We start from the raw sequence: 19,920 nt of genomic DNA on the forward strand, positions 1-19,920 counted from the left end.
CACCTGCCCACTTGGTCAGCACCACCCTGCACTTTGGGAACATACCGTCGGCAGGCTGTCACGCACATTGGTCAACATGCCTTCTGGACACCTTCCACCACAAGCAATTGTGCCACTGTCCACGAACACTCAGAGTCCATGTCACGCTCTTCTCACCTTTACTCTGACCTTGGGCAACCTGAAAACCCCCCACATGGGTGACCCACCAGGATGAAGGCTGCACAGATGGCCCTGAAAACACGAGGGTAGAGGCCAGTGTGGCCCTCTGGTTCCAAGCAGACGTCTGCAGGTGCTAATGGGGGTGTCTAAACATGGCATCCCAAGACACGAGGCCACTGTGGGTGGGGAGGAAACAGGGCCAGTGCTCAGAGCCAGGCCCAGGCAATGGCGGGGAGGTACGACCCCGGGACTCTTTGAAAGAAAGGCTCAGAGACGGAAGAGCATGCTCAGGCTGCCCCCCTCCCTCATAGCACTTCCAAGTCCTCTGGGCCACCTCCTTCGAGGAGCCACTGAAACTGCGCCTCTCAGGTCCACCGGACCTTTCTCTATTCACCACACAGACGGTTCTGCCAAGAAGGGAAGCACTATCGATTTTAGGGACTGCCCCACCCCGCCCAGCCCCCCAAACACCATTTGAGGACCCTATGGGACACCTATGACTTCCAGCCAGGCCTTGCCCACAAGAAGACCCAGCCCATGATGTGCCCCCAGCTGGCCTTTAGCTAATACTCAAATTGCACAGAAATGGCTGCCTTTGAGTCCAAATACTCCCTCTCCTTTAAAATGCAAACACTTCTAAGAAGGGTATCAAAATACATCATAGACACTTTAGCAGAAAGTAGTTTCTAAGGTGGCCTTTAGACTGCCGGGGAGCTGGAGCAGAACGGAGGAGCAAGTTGGGAGGGCCTGGGACTGCACGGCTCTGCTCAGGGGCAGAGGCTGGCACCACATCTAACAAGGCCCCACTGCTGCTGGCAGAGCGGACTCCTTGACAACCCCCCTCAATGTCCCTCTGCATGAGGACCTGTTCTACGCCAGCCTCCCAGGAGCACCTTGCTGAACTTCCTCTGGTTTCCACAAAATTTCTACAAAATGTTTTTACAATTAGAAACTCTTTTAAAAAGCCATGGCATGCCAACTAGCAGATTTTTATTTTCCAGAAGAGGTGCTTACATGGCGTTTTAAGATTCAATAACCTAAGTTAGTTAAGTTAGGCAGCTTAACTAACGCTGCTGAATTGATCACTAGCAAAAGAATGTGACCTTATCCAGAAATAGAGTCCCGGCAGATGTAGTTAGTTAAGGATCTCAAGATGTCATCATCCTGGAGTAGGTTGGGCCCTGAATCCAACGACTGGGTCCTCACAAGGAGAGGACAGAGAAGCAAGGAAGATGCCGAGTGAGGACGCTGGCAGAGACAGTGGCAATGTGCCACAGCCAAGGGCCACCTGGGCCACCTGAAGCTGCAAGTGGCGGGAAGGGTCCTCCCTCGGAGCCTCGGGAGGGAGCACGGCTTGCCACACCTTGACTCTGGACTTCTGGAACTGTGAGGGAGTAACTGTGTGCTGTTTAAGCCACTCGGTCTGTGGAGCTTTGTTACAGCGGCCCTGGGGATCCAGTGTGCATGGTGACATCAACGCAGTGCAGGAAAGGACTCCACCTGGCCTGTGTGCTCACCATCCACTTGAAAGCAAACAGGCGGTGAGCTGTAACTTTCTCAAAGGGCTGCACGGGTCTGAGGCCCACAGGGACGTGAAGAGGTGGCATCAGGCGAGTGGCCAGAGAGTGTCTCCCTCACTGGTGGGCACGGGGGGTGCCACGCTCTCTACTGGTCATCAATTTCCTCCCAGGGTCAGTTCCAGGACTCCCAGGAAAGGTCGGACCTTACTTTGGAAGAAGTTAGGACTCCCGCTAGCTGCCTTCCCCGATTACATCCCTGTTCAGATGAGACCGGGTCCTCAGCTCCCCGTGTGCCCTGGAACCCTCATCAACAGCAGATGACTGTGTTGAGGCAGCCATGAGGGGAAAACAGTTTTTAGATACATTCTGCACCCAGTGTACTCTGTAAGTAAAGCCGCCTTCCCCGATTACATCCCTGTTCAGATGAGACCGCGTCCTCAGCTCCCCGTGTGCCCTGGAACCCTCATCAACAGCAGATGACTGTGTTGAGGTAGCCATGAGGGGAAAACAGTTTTTAGATACATTCTGCACCCAGTGTACTCTGTAAGTAAAGCAAACCCAGTGGAAAATATGAATTACGATTTTTAGCACAGAGTTTTGTTAGGACCATTTAGTCAAGCAGAGGCTACACCTTTGGAATTAAGGATTTTTATTTGTCAAATCAACAGCTGCCTATCTAAAGGTTTTAAAGAGCCATGTGGCATGAAAATGCTGGAAATTAAAGCATGTGTCTTAGACACATCTGCTTATCTATGGGACAAACAATCCAGTTAAAAACTATTGACTTCCCTCCCACTCCTTCTCAAGTGCCACATTAATAGCACCGAACAACAAATCCCTGGTTTCTCGAGGTCGAGGGGCCATAAACCAGAGTGTAACTACTGCGTGAATGGCCGGGCCAGGCGGTGGCTAGGGAGGGCGGGTGCCAGCGTGGGTGCCTGTTGTGCAGAGGCCCCGCTCCGGGAGAGCCGCAGGGCCCCTTCCCAGGAAGCAGGGCAGGGCTCTCCTTGGTGGAATCTACATCCACTTAAGTCATGTCCAATTGCAGATGACTCTGGAGAGGACTTCTACAGACAGGGAGGCCGGCTTGGTGGCCAAGCCACATAAGTCCCCTCCACTGCTACCAGGTGAGCACAATGTGCTTGTAAGTGACAGCGCCTCCACAGTGGTCCTGCTCCGCCCATCGCCTCACAGAGGAGCCACCGAGGGACAGCTGCTGCTGGAACGTGCTGCACCTGATGGCGGACAGAACCTGATCGCTCTCCCAAGGCCCTTCCAGACCTGTGAGTACTCTCCTCTTGCCCGGGAAGCATGGGCCTAGCTCTTCCGCGGCCCCGAGGGGAGCAGCTGCCATGTTGGGGCCACAGAAAGGCAGCTGGGCATGTCTCTGAGCTGTGGCTGCGAGCAGACAGAGGACACGGTGAGGATGTGCCGAACGCCAGGCTGATGCACAGCAGGTCCACGTGGGACCCTCCCTCCAGCACTGCAGCACCTGCATTGCTACTAGAAACGATGCACACCTGCTCTGCCCAGCACCGAGCCACTAGCACTGCTGCTGTGCAAAACTTGGGTTAGAGTGGAATGAAATGTGGAATCTGGTCCCTGCTGCCCTGGGTGCCCACTGGTCTGTGTCCTGGTGGCTGCAGTGTGGGTAGAGCGGCCAAGGTAGACACAAGCCCCCGCATAGGACCAAGGTGAAGGAACACACCCGATGGACAGGCAGCGTGGTCAGGACCACGGGCAACGTCCAGGCTGGCTGTGCCTGTGGCGGTTCTGCCAGGCCCAGGATCGCCTTTGTGGCTCTGTGGAGGAACGCTGGCCACAGACCCTGCAGAGAAGTGGTCTCCCGGTGGCAGTTGTGCACAGAGTTCTGGAGATGACTGCTCTCCTGTCCTATCATTAACTTGCTCTTCCAAGACACGTCGATTACAGCGCAAGTTTCACGTTAGTTGTCTTAAACAGTGTGCTCTCAGAAGCCACCTCTCTCCATACCCAGAGAAGCCCTCTTCCAAGCAAAGCCGACCTACCACAGTTTCAGTGAGTGGCAGTGGAGCCCGGGGTTGGGGGATGCAGCACGCAGGGAGGATGCGGGGAACTGCGCGTCCTGCCAACAGGTGCCACGTGCTCAGGAGCCACCAGCTGCTCAGCCTTACCCTCCGTGAGGCGGATCTGCTGGTGAGCCAGTGACCAGAGGTGAATGACACGTCCCGGATGGATCCTACCACTGGATGGGACACTGTAAGTTCGAACAATTCCCCAGGAGCCTGGGAGTGGCCCTGTCCTCACGTAAGTTCTGTTGGGCTCTCAGAACCTTGACTGTCCTCACGAGAGGCTCAAACTGCTTGTGCTCCAACAGGCCCCGAGTGCTCATGAGGCCACAGGGGATCTACCTGCCACGTCTGCTCTTTCCAATGTCCCCACGGCCCATGCACCGTGCTGCACAACACCATGCCACAGCCAGGTCCCACCTACCCTGCCTGGAGGGGTCCTCACACTCCAGGACTCACGTCTGCCTCGTCGGTCCCTTGGGCTCCCAACACCACTCACTGAGGGTTTCCTAGCAAAGCAGCCAACATGGCCTTAGCTAAAGACTCACATAAAATGCCTAACACAGGGTATGCGGATGGTTTACTCTGTATTAACTGACCTCCTTGGGGGGGACCACATAATGCACAACACTTACAATTTTTACAAGTAGTTAAAACTGATGCTTTGCCACCTGATGTGGCACAGGCGCCACAGGAGGTGGAGCAGACGGTGGCGCTGCTGAGCAGCCTGCTCTGTCCCACGTCACATGCCAGCACCAGGCTGGTCTCCCTGATGACCTCTGCAGCCGTGGCAGGCAGGATGCCAGTGCTGGGGGCAGAGACAGACACGGAGTCCGTGTACCCCTCGGAGCCCAGCAGACCAGCCAGAGGGACCAGGATGAGGCCAGCAGATCCAAAGCAGAAAGGCCGAGGGACACCAGGGGCTGTAGGTGTCCCATAGGGGTCAAGAAGAGGCCAGACGATCATGCTCTGTTGTGCTCCATCTAAACATCTGCCACTTGGGGGGATTATCTACTTAAAAAGGCATTTTGAATAATTCCTTACCTATTCTGAGGAATTTTGATGGGAATGTAATAAAGAATGAAGGACCCCCTTTATTTTACCTGTCAGATTCGAGACTGATACCTGTTTACCCTGGAACTTCTGGGGCACGCTGCTAGCTCTGAGGGTCTTGATGCTCTCTAGTGACTTTCCAAAGAATGCAGCAATTCCCAGGAGAACCTATCACCAATCCACACAACGAACAGCCCCTCAGGCGCACGACCATTAGCCCTCATCGTTGCTGGTGGTCTGACTTCACAAGTTATGCACGAAGGCTGCTTCAGAAAAAGGTCGACTTAGCGCAGGACATTTCTGACTCTGGCCTCCTCCCCAGTCCTGTCCCACCTTCCTGTGCAGCCACCTCCATCCGTCCTCGCACCCCCCTTTACCCACAGCCCCGACACCCGGGGCGGGTGTGCGTGGGGCCCTGTCTTGCTTTCTGTTCAGGGTGAAACCTGGGCAGATCCTGGACCTGAAGACAGCGGGATCAGGTGCCCCCTGAGGGCACTGTGATGACCTGTGGGGCAGGAGCCTCTTTCTTTAAGAAACAAGGCCGGTCTCGGAGATCAGGCGGAGCTGCTGAGGGTGGTGGGCCAGTCTGAAGGCGGTGTGCAAAGCACTCTGGGTGGTGGGGGCACGAGCGTGTGGCCAGTGAAGAGATGCTGCCCGTGCGTCGGCAGACCCAGTCGGCGGCCAAGTCCCTCCAGACACGCACGCCCCGAGGCACCTGGCCTCCTACTGCCACAGCCACGGTCAGGCCCACATGGGACGCTTCCTCCCTTTGATAAGAAACAGCAAACCCTATAATCCTTCAAATGAGTCATCTTCCACCTCAACCCAGCACATTCCCCTCAGCCTGAGATGCCAGCGTCCCCAGAGGCCCCCGTGGCCCCGCGTACTTCATGCCCCGCCATGGCCAATCCACCCAGTCCAGCAGCTCAGTGTCCTCAGCCGAAGGGGCAAACTCAGAGCGCACGCCTGGTGACAGTTCTGACCTGAGTCTGGACGGGTGCCCTTTTTTGTGATATTTGTTCTACCAGGGAGGAAAGGCCACATCCGTGGCTCCTCTGACCTTTTCCTAACCGCTGGGCGGCTCTGGATCAATCGGCTCTGGTTTTCAAGGGCCTTTCTTCACCCTCCTGCTGGCCACTCCCCGTCAGAGCGGAGGCCTCTGCGTGAGCAGGGAAAAGGAGGCTTTCCAACCCCCGGTGGCTTAGCAGGGATGGGGGAGTGTCCTCCAGCCTCTGCGGCCCCTGGGCTGTTTTGAGTATCCCGGATAGTGGTGGACACAGGGACAGAGACCACAGCAAGGACGGCACACCTCCCGCCCTCCAGAGGGGCGCAGGGCACACAGGACCCTGATATCAGACTGCTTAGCTCTGTAACCTCCAAGTGAAGAAAGACCCCAGCAGAATGAAATAAAGGGTGCTACAGTCCCCATTGGAATGCCTGCTTTTAACAGCAACGTGCGGGACACAGCCTCTCCTCTAGTCAGGTGAAGCTGTCACTACCGGGAGACACTGAGCACTGAGGAAGACCCCCTGCAGCCAAATATTCACACACACGCACGCTGTGCGGCCTCGCGTGGTGAGCTCCATCAGCTTAATTAAAGCAAAAATGGGCTTTCAACAGCACATAACTCATCTCTGCCCGTCAGAGGGAGACACAGGGCGATCAAAAGCCTACTCGGTTCTGTCCTTAAGGAATGATTTCCTCCCGAGGGTGAAGATTAATACGTGGCGGTGTCTGGGAGTGAGACCGCTAACGGGAAGACAGTGACCTCAGGGCTGCTGTGCCTTCATTCTGTCCTTATCGTGGCTCTCACATGTGGACTCTCCCTGGCGTGGGGCTAGTGGGTGGCCTTGCCAGCTGCATACCTCCTGTGCATGTGGAAGTTGACAAATCCCAAGGTCACAGGAGAACCCAGAACTGGGAGAACACACCTGGGAGCAGCAAGAGCTCTCAGCCCCCGTCTCAGAAACCAGGAGCCAATGCCAGCACCCACCTGCCACAGACCTCACCTCGGAGAGAAGCCCACCCTCGTGCCGAAGCCATGGGACTTGCCTCCCACTCGGTGACACCCAGTCACACAGCTCCCAACCTCAGCGCCACGCTGCTGGCCCTGGGCCAAGGTTTTCTGGCCGCACTGTCACCCCAGGACCCCCAAGGGCCCTGGACCCCAGCCCCATGAGCACAGCCAGGAGCCACCATGGCCTCTGGGTCCATAAAAACCAAGAGATGTTAACAATTCAGTAAATCAAGCAGAATAACTAGTTTGCAGACTGATAAGGACAAATTTAAAATGAGCTTCTGTAGTTTTTACGTATGCGATGAGAAAAAACTGGCTGAAATACAGCCGGAAATAGTCAATCAGGAGCTTGACAAGCTCAGCCTGCAGACGCTGAGGGAACAGCCCTTCAGCCGTTCCTCCCGGGCTGTTTTCTTCCTTAGGGGCTGACGACAGAACCTGTACGCTGTGGCTAGCAACTGCTTCTATAAAGTTCTGAGTGACTCCACTTTACCCTAATTCCAAGAAAGAGCCCCTTTTTTGACAATAAAAATGGTAACCAGTGACTCTGACGACACTGCAATCACCTGTGGGAACAATGCCCTTCGTTATTTTTCTTAGAACAATTCAACAGCATAACTTCCGATGAGGTGGAAGCGCAGTACCTACCTCTACGACGGACTTGGAATCCAGTCGGAAGTTGAAATCGCCAAAGACAAAGTAGGAATTGACGACACTGCAATCACCTGTGGGAACAATGCCCTTCGTTATTTTTCTTAGAACAATTCAACAGCATAACTTCCGATGAGGTGGAAGCGCAGTGCCTACCTCTACGACGGACTTGGAATCCAGTCGGAAGTTGAAATCGCCAAAGACAAAGTAGGAGACTTTCTCGAATCGCTGATCAACGATTCTGGGGAGGAAGGGAGACGTGGTTACTGATACGCTGACGCCCACACCGCTCACCCACCAGCAGCACCTCCACCGCACTCCCCACCGCGCACGTCCTCCTGTCTCCTGCTGCAGGGAAACCCCAGCGGTCGCTCTTTGGCACCCCCAAACTCAGCACAGAGATCACCAACCAGCACACATCCACCAAAGAGCACTCAGTGCCGTCCCACACAGACATGCATGTGCTGCCAGGACGTCCAGGAAGAGGACAGGCAACTCTCACGTGGTGTCCTCACGGGCGGGGCCAGGGCAACACGAGAACAGGACAGCGTGCCTGACTCGGGGGTCCGTGCAAGTGCACGGGCTGCAAAGATTCCTGTAAGTGGAACCTCCAGGACCGCGGGCGAGCACTGCCCAGTGATGCCTCCGCGGGGCCTTTGGGCGGGCTCTCCCGGCAGGAACATGTGCTCAAGCCTTTTCTGAAAGTGTTGGACATTTCAAACTTGTAAAGTAACAGATCTTTCCACTGAAAGACACAAACACGGCAAACATCTGCCGTCCTGCGCAGACACGAGCCTTCGGGGAAGCCAACACCCACTGACGCACCGGAGCCCGGACACTCCTCTCGCCCCACACCCGGTGAACACGGCTTGCTTCTGGGACCCCGTGTGCGGGCACCTCCTCCTCAAAGGGGATTCTGAGAAAAACCAAAGCAAGGCCAAGGCCAGGCTCCGGAGTGATTTTGCCGAAGGGTCGACTGGAGACAGGAGGACTGAACACTTCCTAGAAAGAAGTGCTTTGATGTCAAGACATTCATCTTGTTGTCACTGGTCAGCATCTGCCTATTAAAAAGCACAGGAGCACACACATCCCTGACAAATTCAGTGTAGAAAATGATAAAGACGTTTGTGTTAACAGACCAGAGCTTGTTCTCTGTTTCCCTCTTCCCACCCTTGGGCTGCACTTGGCACTGGTGACTACTAAGGTTGGCGTAAACATTTAACGCACGATTGTGGAAGTGAGGACACGTTTCAAGTGCAGTGTCTTACATAGGTGTGCGTGTGGTACGTACCTGTGTCACATCTATGGAAAGCTGACTTCTCAGCATGAATTCTTCCTCTACTCACATGAGCGCTAGCAGACTAATTACAGGGTGGACGGCCGCTGAGGGATCCGTACACAGAGCACACAAGAGTGAGCACGGGCCCAGCACTTCTCAGTTACTTCCTGAGCCAAATACATTTGCTCAACCTCAGCTCTGAAGAGTTCAGCCTACTCTAGTACGATATGCTGAAGACAACTCCCAAGCTCTGGGCTGGAAAAAGAAAGTTCCTCCTGTTTTCCGCAATCAACCAACATTCAGAGGGTGGGCAAAGCCACTGGACATCGCTGCCACCACGCTCAGTCCCCTGCGGGAGGCGGGCCTGGGGGTTACGCCAACGCAGCTGCGGAGGGCGGCTGTGGCCCACAGGACCCACGTTCAAGGGCAAGCAAGAATGCCATGACAAAAAGCACGTGCAAGGCCCCACGGCGGCCCCCGTGCAGTCACACGTGGATGTGTGTCCGAGCTGGGAGCGTCCCAGTTGTTTGCCAGGTGCGGTATCGAGCTTAACTGACCTGACCGGCAGAAGCAGACACCACGCCAAGCGTTCATTACACAAGCAAATGATAGCTTGGCTAATGAACAGAACTCATTTCAAGGCAAATTCTTTTAAAAAACTAACAAATCTCAGATTTAACATCTGACTGAATAAACTTCGAAAAGTTCTGAGTGTTCAGAGAGGGAGAGAAAATGCTGTGCCCTGGGCCCCTCCTTCCCACGTCGTCCCACCGGCAGGCCCACTTCGACCCGGGGACCCAACTGCTTCCTCTGTCTAGAATCCTCTGAAACCATCATTAGAAACCTAAACTGTGCCACACTTCCTGGCCCTGCTCTTTTTTATATAATAGCCCCAGCCAATTAATAACCAGCAACATCTCTGAAGGTCACGCGGCAAGATGAAGGGCTGTCACGGGCCAGGCAATCACCTGAGTGCCCAGCCGGCTGCCCTCACTACACTCACTTTTAATTTCAATATAGTGCCATTTGGACCAGGAAAAAAAAGAGTTGTTTTAAAATTAATTACCTTGTCAGGAGCTATTATGATTAAAAAGTAGGTCCACATCAATATCATCTGCCTAATTCAAAAAGAGAATTACAAGAAGTGCCATAAAAATCAATTTTTTATGCCTTGAAAATGGTGTCTCTTTCTGTTTTGACAGGTGATTTCATTGTGTGACAGCACCAGGCTGGGAGGAGGTGCTGGGCCAGGAGTGGCCTGCCGACGGTGCATCGAGCAACAATGTGGTCCCACGATGGCACGGCGGATCAAAGACCTCCAGAAGAGAGCTGCAGATGAGATGCTCGCAAATGTCAACATTCCAGCTGCGGTCATTCTCTAACGGAATGGGAACCGGGAGTGGGCTGCCCCAACACCCCGTGAGGGTCTCAGCGCCGCAGAGCAGGCTGCAGGAGCGCGTCCCCACACTGTCCTGCTGGAGCCATAAAAATAACAGACCTGCATTCTTTATGCCACAGGAGCTGGCATGGTTTAGAGAGCAAACCTGGCCACGAGACGTCAGTCATATCTCCTCCAGCAACTCTAACACACCAAGAACCTGGGTTTTCCCTTTTTTAATTTTTTAACCACTGAATGTGATGCTAAAATCTTTGGCACTGCACTTTTAAAGGGATAGTTTGTACAATGAGGAACTGACTAAAGTCGGTTTGTTTCTCTGCTCAATTTTAAACCGCAAAAGCATCAACACCTGGTTAATGGACACAAAGAATGATTACGTTTTATAATGATGAATATGCCAATTATCCTGATTCGATCACTACATATCGTACACAAGTACTGACAGTTCACTCTGTACCCCCCAAATATGTATAATCAGTTAAGCTTTAATAGCAAAAGCATCAACACCTGGTTAATGGACACAAAGAATGATTACGTTTTATAATGATGAATATGCCAATTATCCTGATTCGATCACTACATATCATACACAAGTACTGACAGTTCACTCTGTACCCCCCAAATATGTATAATCAGTTAAGCTTTAATACAAAGCAAAAACAAAACCCAAAAGCAAACACATCTTTTAGAATTAATTATCTAACCACTGAAAAGTTTCTCTTATTCTTAAAACATCTCATTAAGGGGTCTGCTGTGGATGTCTCTAAGCCATTTTAATTACCCCCCACCCCCCAGTAAGTACACTGCCCCTGTGCTGTCACCTTTCCACGACCTCGCTATTCACTCTACCCTGCCCTGTGCTGGGCACAGGCTCTGTCTGAAGCCCCCAGGGCTGGCCTCTGGCACCACAGGACGGGCAGTAGAGGGTCTGAGACACAGCTGAAGCAGAGACCGAGGGGGTGCATCAGCTGCAGCAGCAATATGAGGTGCATCATCATTGGGAGCAGTATAAGTCTGGGAGCCCCTGCAGCCACCCAGCTGGACATCAGGTACGGTCCCAGCAACCAGTGTGCTTGAGGGGCCTCCTTGACTGGCCAACTGACTCCCATACAGCACACTCCCTGCATGAATGTTTCTCCTTCCTAGCACCCCCAAAGTTCCCTGACTTCCACCCAGCACCTTCCTGCAAACTGCCTTCAAGCCGGTGTCATTCTGAGGCCACTGACTTCCACCCGGTCCTTGACACCAGCACAGCCGGGCTGCCCCAGGCCCCAGCACACAGCTCCTGCAGCAGGGCAGGGGCCTCTTGTCCTTCATCCCCCAGACCCAGGCCAGGCAGTCCAGGTGGTGCCAGTGCTGAGCCCCAGCGTATCTCAACTGCAGCGGGGGAAGCAAACTATACAGCCACCTGTGAGGAGAATGGCCTGGCACAGCCACTGAGGCTGAGACCATGACGCAAAGTGGCACGACGCTACTGCCTCGATGAGCAGAACATGGAGAGAGTATTCAGGCCAAGTGAGACTTCAGTCAGTGAGGTGCAGATTACAACACCCACCACCTCCCAACCTTCACCCACGCCAACACTGCTCACGCTTCTATGATGCCACCTCCCATCTCAGCTGGTTCGTGGCCTGAATGCAGTGCATAGCTGTCAGAATGACACCCAGATGCCCTGCTATGGGCTGAACCATGCCCTTAATTCATATGCTGGAGTCCGACACCCTGAGGTCCCTCTACTGGAAGCAGGGCTCTTGATGAAGTCCTTAAGGTTAAATGAGGCCAAGAGCTCGCCCCACCCTCCACCTGCCAAGGACCCAGCAAGACAGTGGCCATCTGCAGGCCAGCAAGGGCCTCACCAGGACCGAGCCCTGCAAGAGCCCTGACCTTGGACACGCAGCCTCCAGAGCCGTGAGGGATGAACACCTGCGGCTTGTGTCCTCAGCACTTCATCGTGAGCCCAAGCTGTCAGGGTGGCTCCCCAATGCTTATCAACTTAAGACGCAGGCTCCTTCTGACACACAGCCCAGCACCCACACACAGGCGAAGCTGAGTGGGAGCCCACCTGTCCACCCGCAGCAGAGGGCGGTGCCCAGCCTCCTTCTGGCAGTCGCCGTGTTCTAAACAGCATCACCACCTGAGTGTGCTCCTTTCTCACGGAGAACCATGTCTTCAAACTCCACTCAGATGCCAACACCACTTTGTGACTCAGGCCCCCGGCAGGAAACACAGCAGCCAGACCCAGGGAGCAGACCGCGACTGCAGGACCTTGGTACCCGAGAACGCACGAGCAAAGCCCAGCTGCACCAACTGGCTGGGTGCAGATGGGTGAGGGCGAGGGTTGGCGAGGATGTCCTGCCTGTCAGCAAATCCGGAACCACCCCATCTCAACAGGACTGCGGGGAAGCTCAGGTGGCAGATCTTGTGATGGTGCCACAGCTGAGGTGCAGCCCCCAGAGCTGCGCCAGCTCCGCAAAGCCAGAGCTGTGGCTGTAGGTCGAGGGGTACACAGCATGCCCCTCGTGCAGCACTCAAAATATCACCTGTAGACATGCACACGAGCAAAAAAAATCGCACGTGTAACACACACACACCTGCCTCTGTGTCAGTGTATAACAAAAGCACAAAAGTGTGCATGCACGTGCGACCGCACGACAGAAGCACACACAGAAGCAAAGGCACCACGTCCGCGGCCGCAGCGGGGAGTGAGAAAGGCTAGGGATGGGGAGCTCAGGGGCAGTGGTGGGTCCGCGTGTGTTACTTCTCAACCAAACGACAGACATGGCCGGGTGTAGACGGCTCATTACCAGAGCCGTCTACAGTTGCCTGGGTGCTCAAAACTGTTTCAATAAGACAAAGGATACACGAGTGTTGCTGATGTCATCGGCCACCTGAGACGGAAGGCATGAAGAACTCGTTCCGTCAGGACGGCACCAGGCTGCACAGGCTTCACTGGGCATGCTTCTCTTGGGTGCCGTGGAGGCATGGGCGCAGGCCTGGGGGACTCAGGCTGGGCAGCTGCAGAAACGGCAGTGAGCACTAGCTGGGCAGCTTGCAAGGCTCTGGGTTTGCTTCTGGGACTCCATGCTGCACCAGGGGGGTTCCAAACAGACCCGTGGCAAGCCGCCGTTCACCTCCAGGCTTGAGGATGCCTGATGCGGACGCGTACACTGACAAAGGTGCCTGCAGCTGGCCCTCCAAGGGCAGCCATGGCAGCAAACCAGCACAAGCACCAGCCAGGGCCTGGCGCGGTCCAGATGACCTGGATCCTTAGCACCAAGTCTGCCTTTGCCTAGAGACGCGGTGGCTTTTCTTTTGCTTGCTGGACAGCCAGGCGAGTTCTGGGAACGGCCTGAAGAGGAACATTTAGGTTGGAGGGTCTTTGAGCAGGCTGACAGCTGAGTGATGACCATCCATAAAGCCACAAAGGGGACTGTGTGGCGCAGGCACCACACCACCTCTCCCTGGGAAACTAATTGCTCTGAATTGTCCCAAGGAACATTATTTTTCTGGCAATCATCTCCTTTGAATGCCCAAAATGAGCATGAAACAACTCTTTTGACTGGACATAAAAGTTAAATGTCCCAATGTTGATCAAATTAACTTCAGCGCTGTGACAATGGACTGTATTTGTGAGAAAATAATGGGGGACAAAGGGGCGCTTCATGCCAGGACTTCACAGTTGTAATGTAAAAATGTTCTGTTGAACTAGGCCAGGCACATTTCAAAGGGAGACAGAGAGCCCTGTCACTTGGGGAAAAAAATCTCATTTCACGGGGTGAAAGCTCAGGAAGATTCCAGGACATCTCAGCGATTGGCGCCTCAGGAAGGCCAGCGTGGAGCTCTGGTTTAATCCCTCCAGAGCCCCGGAAGAGCTGGCCTGCATGTCTGTGAGAGGCTGAGCCTGCCCCACTGCCGGGGCCTGGTGTCAGGTGCCTCCCAGAGCCACACAGAGGCTGTGGGCCGTGCACCTGTCGGGTAGAAGGGGACCCTCAGGCCCTGGGTCAGGGACTTTGAGACTTCTCTGAGCCTGGCACTCTTCATTAATTAGGGATTTGTCTTCTTTCTCAACCCTTTGTAACAAAAGATTTGAAGCAAAATGTCATGGCTAGCACGAAAAATAAAGATTTGTGATAAGAAATCCAGATGACTGGCTACACATCATTAACGTCAAAAGTGGTATTTTTTAACGTCTTTTCAATCGAAAAAGTTACACTCAAGCTGCGGCAGGGTTCCTGGGTGCTGGGCAGGAGTGTGCCCTGTGTGTGGCATCCCAGTGCTGTGTCCTGCGTGGGACAACCCACGAGCAGGCGCTCCGCACGCAAGCTGGGGCGCAGGGTGGGCAGGTGCTTCTAAAAATTTAACTCGGAGTTTCCCTCTCTTTTTTCCTAAAAAACCTTTTTATCTTGTAATAATCCTAGACTTAGAGAAGAGTTGCAAAGACAGTACCAGGTGTTCTTGGGGACAGGGGCCAGCTGCCCCCTCCTGGGTCTGATGCCACATGCTCCTACCGCTCAGATGGGGAGGAAACCCACGGAGCTTTATGGGGAGATTAAGCCAGGAAAATGCAGGCTCCCCCTCAGGAGCCTTCTCGCTGTCTCCTGCGTCTCAGCGCACCCGGCAGACAATGCCCGTGGTGGTTCCCAACGCTGTGAATGAGGCACTGTTGGTGGCAGCATCCATTCAAAGGGCCAGCGCAGCATTGTCCTCCCCAATCAGCACGGCAGAATGCAGTCTGCTGGTGGCTGCCAAAAGGTTAGCAGCCCCGATGAAAGGACGGCCCATTATTCACGTTCCTGCAGTGCTCCCCTTTGTGCAGGAAGCCCAGCCCTGCACGGTGGAGGTCCGGATCTGCGGCTGGCTGAGCTCGCCACAGAGGCATTCATGGGAACGCAAAGACACAGAAAAGTGGCCTAAGAACCCAAATGCGGCTTTCCTGGCGGCCATGGAGGCATGGTGGTGTAGGGCAATGACACATTTTAATGCCACACCACACTGACATCCTAACCACAGTCACCAAGACTGAATGGTACAGTCGAACCGTCTTGGCCCTGGGCTCTGTGGGAGGTCCCCAAGAAACTTGGTGCTACAAAGCAAAGGACCAATCAGGCCGGAGAACTGCACCCGGATGTGCTGTGGACGGGCCTTGTCCATGGGCTGCTCCCAGGAAGGCTGGCAGCAGAACTCAGGGCCCTGTGCCCGGGTCCGACATTTCTGCGGCTCCTTGCTAAAGTGAGACAAGATGTTTGAGGGGAGGCCCTGTCAACTCAGTGCCATCCTCGGGGTTTAAGCTTGCTCGGGGTAGAGTTAGCCAATTTTCTACTCCAGGAGCAGGAGGGTAGCAAGGCTGCTGTGGGGCCTCGCTACCAATATGGCAATGCCGGGTCCATAGTCACAGGCTGTCATCAGTCATACTGTTGGTGACAAAGCACCTGAGCCCACAGTCACCTGCTGTGTCCTCCAGCAGTGGCCAAGACCTCAGACTTCAGGCTGGGTCACCTACACTTGGGTGTCAGTGCCAGCTCTGCTCAAGCAAGGGGGCTGGCAAGGCCCCCCAAGGAGCACATGGCCACGTGTGGGGTGAGGGCCAGGCCTTCAGTGCATAGCAGTGACAGCAGAAGCACCAGGCCTGTGTCCCATGTGCTCGGCTCCCTGTGAGGATGCCGCAGGTGGTAGCAGGCACCAGGGCACTCCCTCATGCTAGAGACAAGGCAGGGAGAGGTTGGACTGACCTCGGATGGCCTCAGGCTCACCCCTCTCCTACCAAGTGGGGAGGTTTGGTCTCCGGGGGTGAACTGCTGGCCACATGCCTGGCTAAGAGCAGCACAAGGATGGAAGCCCACCTTCCGACTCCCTGCACAGAGCACCCTCCCATGAGCCCCGGGAGGAATCCAGGAGGAACGTGAAGGCAGTGGGTGAGGGGCTCATGAAGGCCACACCAGGCCCAGCTCATTACAGACACAGGTGATAAAGGAGAGAGCCAGCTGGCACCGGCTCCATCCTGGAGCGGCACCCACGGACAGAACCCAGCCGTCCACCTCCTCCCCAGCACACAGCACAGAGCTTTGACACACACACATGCCTACACATGCTCACAGGCATGCACACACACAGAGAAACATGCACACGAATGCACAGCATATGCACACATGCTCACACATCAAACACAATCACACACGTGCTCACACATGAACATGAGTGTATGCGCACACACGCATGCACATTCGTACACATGCACATGTGCTCACACACAGGCTCCCCATCACACACACACACACACACACACATACACACACACACATACACACATTATTTTCATGAGATGCTGTGAATCTCTGTAACCAGATGCTCATTCAGGGACCTCCCAGGGTGGCTGTTCTCCTTTGTGACGCCACCTGACTCCAGGGACCCTCCCCCAGGACACCCCACCAGGTCCCAAGTCTTGCTGGGGCAGAAATGTGTCCCCTGCAGTTCCCAGGGATAGCCTCTGCCAGGACTGGCCCACCCAGCCCTCCCGAACCTGATGGTGCCACATATGACTCGGGGTGGGGGCCCCACCACCAGCCCCTTCCCGTGGACTTCTCTTTCGGCCAGAAACCTCCTCCAAGGCAGCCTCCCAAAGGCTCAGGGAGCACCAGGCACCTGCCCGGCTTTTCCTCCTCTGGGGGTCCAGGCTGTGCCACACCTGACTGCTGCCTCTGCCCACATGGCCACAGGCAGCCAGGTGACTGCCCCAGGGATGGGTGGTGGCTCCGGGGTGGCTCAGCCCTTCTACTTGGCAGAGGCTTAGGCTCCTCCAGGAGAGTTGGCTAAAAGGGCTGGGTGACAGCTGTGTGCCACAGGCGCAGGGAGGAGGGAGACGGCCCCGGGCAGAAAGGTAAGGGTCTGACAAGGCAGCTGGAGGCTGGCTGCCAAAATGTGGCCACAAAGAAGAGGAGTGTGAGGTCCTTGCACGTGTACCCAGAAGCACACGGGATGCTCCTCACGCATGGGGGCAGGCAGAGCCCCTTAGGAAACAGTCTGGGGCTCAGGGGGTGATCAGGTGCCACCCTGGGGTAGAAACATGCATCTCGGGCCTGTGGAAAATACTGTCTCAAGGCCAAGGTGATGGCTCACTGCCACACAGCCACAGGGGTGCTGGGGGAGGGCTTCAGTGTGGGGACTAAGGAGAACAGGCAGAGGGGAAATCCAGACAACACGCTGCCTGGACGGAGCCTTGGCAGCAGGCAAGACGGTCAAGATGGACGTACCCGGGTGGTCAGGTTCCTTCTCTCCCAGACCACGGCCCATCAGCTCTGACCCTGCCAAAGGTCACGTGAGGTGTCACAGACACAGGGAGGAGAAGCCAGGGCCACTAGAGCACAGGCAGTAAGCAGGGACAGGCCCCTGAGTTCTGATGGTCACTGAGGCCACCTGGCCGGTGGAGGGGACAGAGAGGGTAAGGAGGTGCTGCTGTGCTGGGCAGGCAGCTCACTGAGCTGACCCCACACAGGCGGGGGTCGGTCTATGGTGCCCAAACCCAGATCCCAGCAGCTCTAGGTGTCACACGGCAGGGCTGGAGCTGTGTGGAGGACAGCCCATGGCCCGCAGAAACCCCGGGAGAGTGCGTGTTTGAGCCCAGAGCCAAGTGTGACTGTCAGGGTTGTGAGACATGCCAGCATCGCCACTCACACCCCACTACATCTCCCCACAAAAGGCAAGAGAAAGACGGGAGCAGTCCACGCTGGCACAACTGCAGAGGGTGCCACGTAGCCCATGGGCAGGGCATGGGAACATCACCACCTCGACGGGTCAGCATTCGCACGTGCCATTGGCAAACCAGGAAAGTGGCCCAAAAGAGTAAGTCATAATTGCTTTAGGAAGTGGTTGGGGTGGGAAGGAGCAGACAGACCCGGCACCTACCTGTCGAGCACGTAGCCCAGGGCCTTGTGCCGGATGCCCGAGTACACGGAGGGACTCGTTTCCCAAGCAACTAAATTGGAAGCATCATGGAAAAGATGGACGTTCACCAGGTCAAAGGCACTGCAAGCAGAAGAGAAAAGGACACAGTGACCACTGTGGACGCCGCAGCCACACTCCCAAGGAGCCCCTGGCTGCACCCCAGGAGAACTCAGATGAACAGCTGGCTCCTGAGGGCCAGCCTGAGCCCGCCTCTGCCCACACTGTCCTTGGCTGCTCCAGGCTGACCCAGAGTGTGTGTTCCTTCCCGGCCAGAGGACGTGAGACCTTCAGTTAAGTTCTTAATACATCTCTACAAATGCAGTTACTCAGGCCAAGTGAAAAGCAAGTTATTTTACTTCCAAGAAAAAGACTTACATCTGGTTACAGAAACTTTCCTCAAGCTGCAGTTAGAACAGAGGAACAGGGGCCCCAGCTGCCTGGCTCCTGCCAGGGCACCCTGTCGGGGTCTACAGCACTGGGCAAGGGGCAGGGGGGCGTGGGGGCAGGCAAGCAGGCTGCTTCATTCCGCTCCCCAAAAGAAGCCTCTGAGCTTACAGCCCCGAGGAAGACCCTCAGAAACCCTGTGTGCTCCGTGTCGGCCTCCACGTCCCTCCACACACGGGGACTTGGCGAGGCCAGAATCTGGCCAGGGTTAGCTGTCCCATAACCTGGAGAGCCCCTCAGCACCTCCAGTGAGCACCAGGCGAGGTCAGCAGGGTGGCTCCAGCACGATTCTGGATCTATCCCATGGCTCTCGCTTCCCCATGGCTCTCAAGTCCTCATAGGCCCCAAGCCCCAATGGGACATGCACGCTGGGCCCCACACCCCTCCTCCTCAGCAGTAATGACAATGAATGAGAGCCCTGCGGGTACGCGCCCTCCTCCAGCCCATGGTCACCAACCCTGGACGACCCGATGACCCTGCCTCCCAGTGTCCCTGTGAGGCCCCTCCCACATGCACACGGTGGTCCCTGTGGCTAAGGGCAAAGGGCAGCAGGGTGGCCACTGCTTCCTGCGTTGGGTCCCGGAGGCTGTGGCTCCGTCTGGGCTGCTTCCTTCTCTCCTCGCCCCTCCCACTCTCTGGGATCCTCACCCCAAGCAGCCCCGGGGAGAGGCCTGTGTGGGGTACAGCCGAGGCCCCCAATCCACGGCCCAGCCCTGTGAGTGAGCTCAGAAGTGGATACTCTGCACCTCTGATGCCTCAGAGGATAGAGCCCTATGGTGACCTGGGCCAGAACCACCTGCTAAACCACTCCTGGAACCTGAGCCATGGAAACCATGACCTAATAAAGGGGCTAAGTTAGGGTGATCTGTTAACTCCTGCAGCAGAGCTTCAGAAACCCATGGGAGGACAATGAAAACAGCATCCAAGTGGGCAGGTGGGGGGCACTTGGGCATGCTTCTTACCCTGGAGAAAAGGCAGGCCCCACCACTGAGACCACAGGCACCCATGGGAAGTCCAGGCCTGAGCTAACCAAGTCGGAGATGGTCCTACTTTATCTGTGCTCAAACGCCTGACAAAACAGGCCACCAGGCCATGTTTACACAATCTAAGTTTGTAGCTGTGGGACCCACAAAAGGACGCCTGGCTCTGGCCTTCACTTGGCATGGCGCTCTGGCCAATGCAATTCTCAAGCTCAGGGGAGGGACCAGAAGGCCTTGGCTGAGTCCTGCACTTGTGCTGAGTGCCAGGACCTCTACCTTACAGGGAACAGGGGACAATGCTCTGCATCCTATGGCATCACCCAAAACAAAAAAGGTCAAAGAAGGACAGAGTGGGGGTCGGGCAGCCAGGGGTCTCTGTTAAAAATCAGCAGAGCCTTTGATGAGACATTTGCAACCAACCATTTGCGCAAA

The 19,920-nt window shown here is 55.5% G+C and overlaps 1 protein-coding gene across 1 annotated transcript in view; it reads right to left on the bottom strand.

The window, feature by feature from the left end:
- The window catches only part of LOC103599063 (type I inositol 1,4,5-trisphosphate 5-phosphatase-like), an 83,122-nt gene that overhangs the window by 40,766 nt on the left and 22,436 nt on the right, over positions 1-19,920 (bottom strand). Inside the window, exons 5-6 of the mRNA XM_008583150.1 lie at positions 18,026-18,145; positions 7,605-7,689 (exon numbers count right to left, since the gene is read on the bottom strand). Coding sequence (XP_008581372.1) covers positions 7,605-7,689; positions 18,026-18,145 — 205 coding nt within the window. The remainder of the gene's footprint in view (positions 1-7,604; positions 7,690-18,025; positions 18,146-19,920) is intronic.

The sequence above is a fragment of the Galeopterus variegatus genome, unplaced genomic scaffold (genome assembly GCF_000696425.1).
Source record: "Galeopterus variegatus unplaced genomic scaffold, G_variegatus-3.0.2 Scaffold2839, whole genome shotgun sequence".
In the NCBI taxonomy this organism is placed as follows: Eukaryota; Metazoa; Chordata; class Mammalia; order Dermoptera; family Cynocephalidae; genus Galeopterus; species Galeopterus variegatus.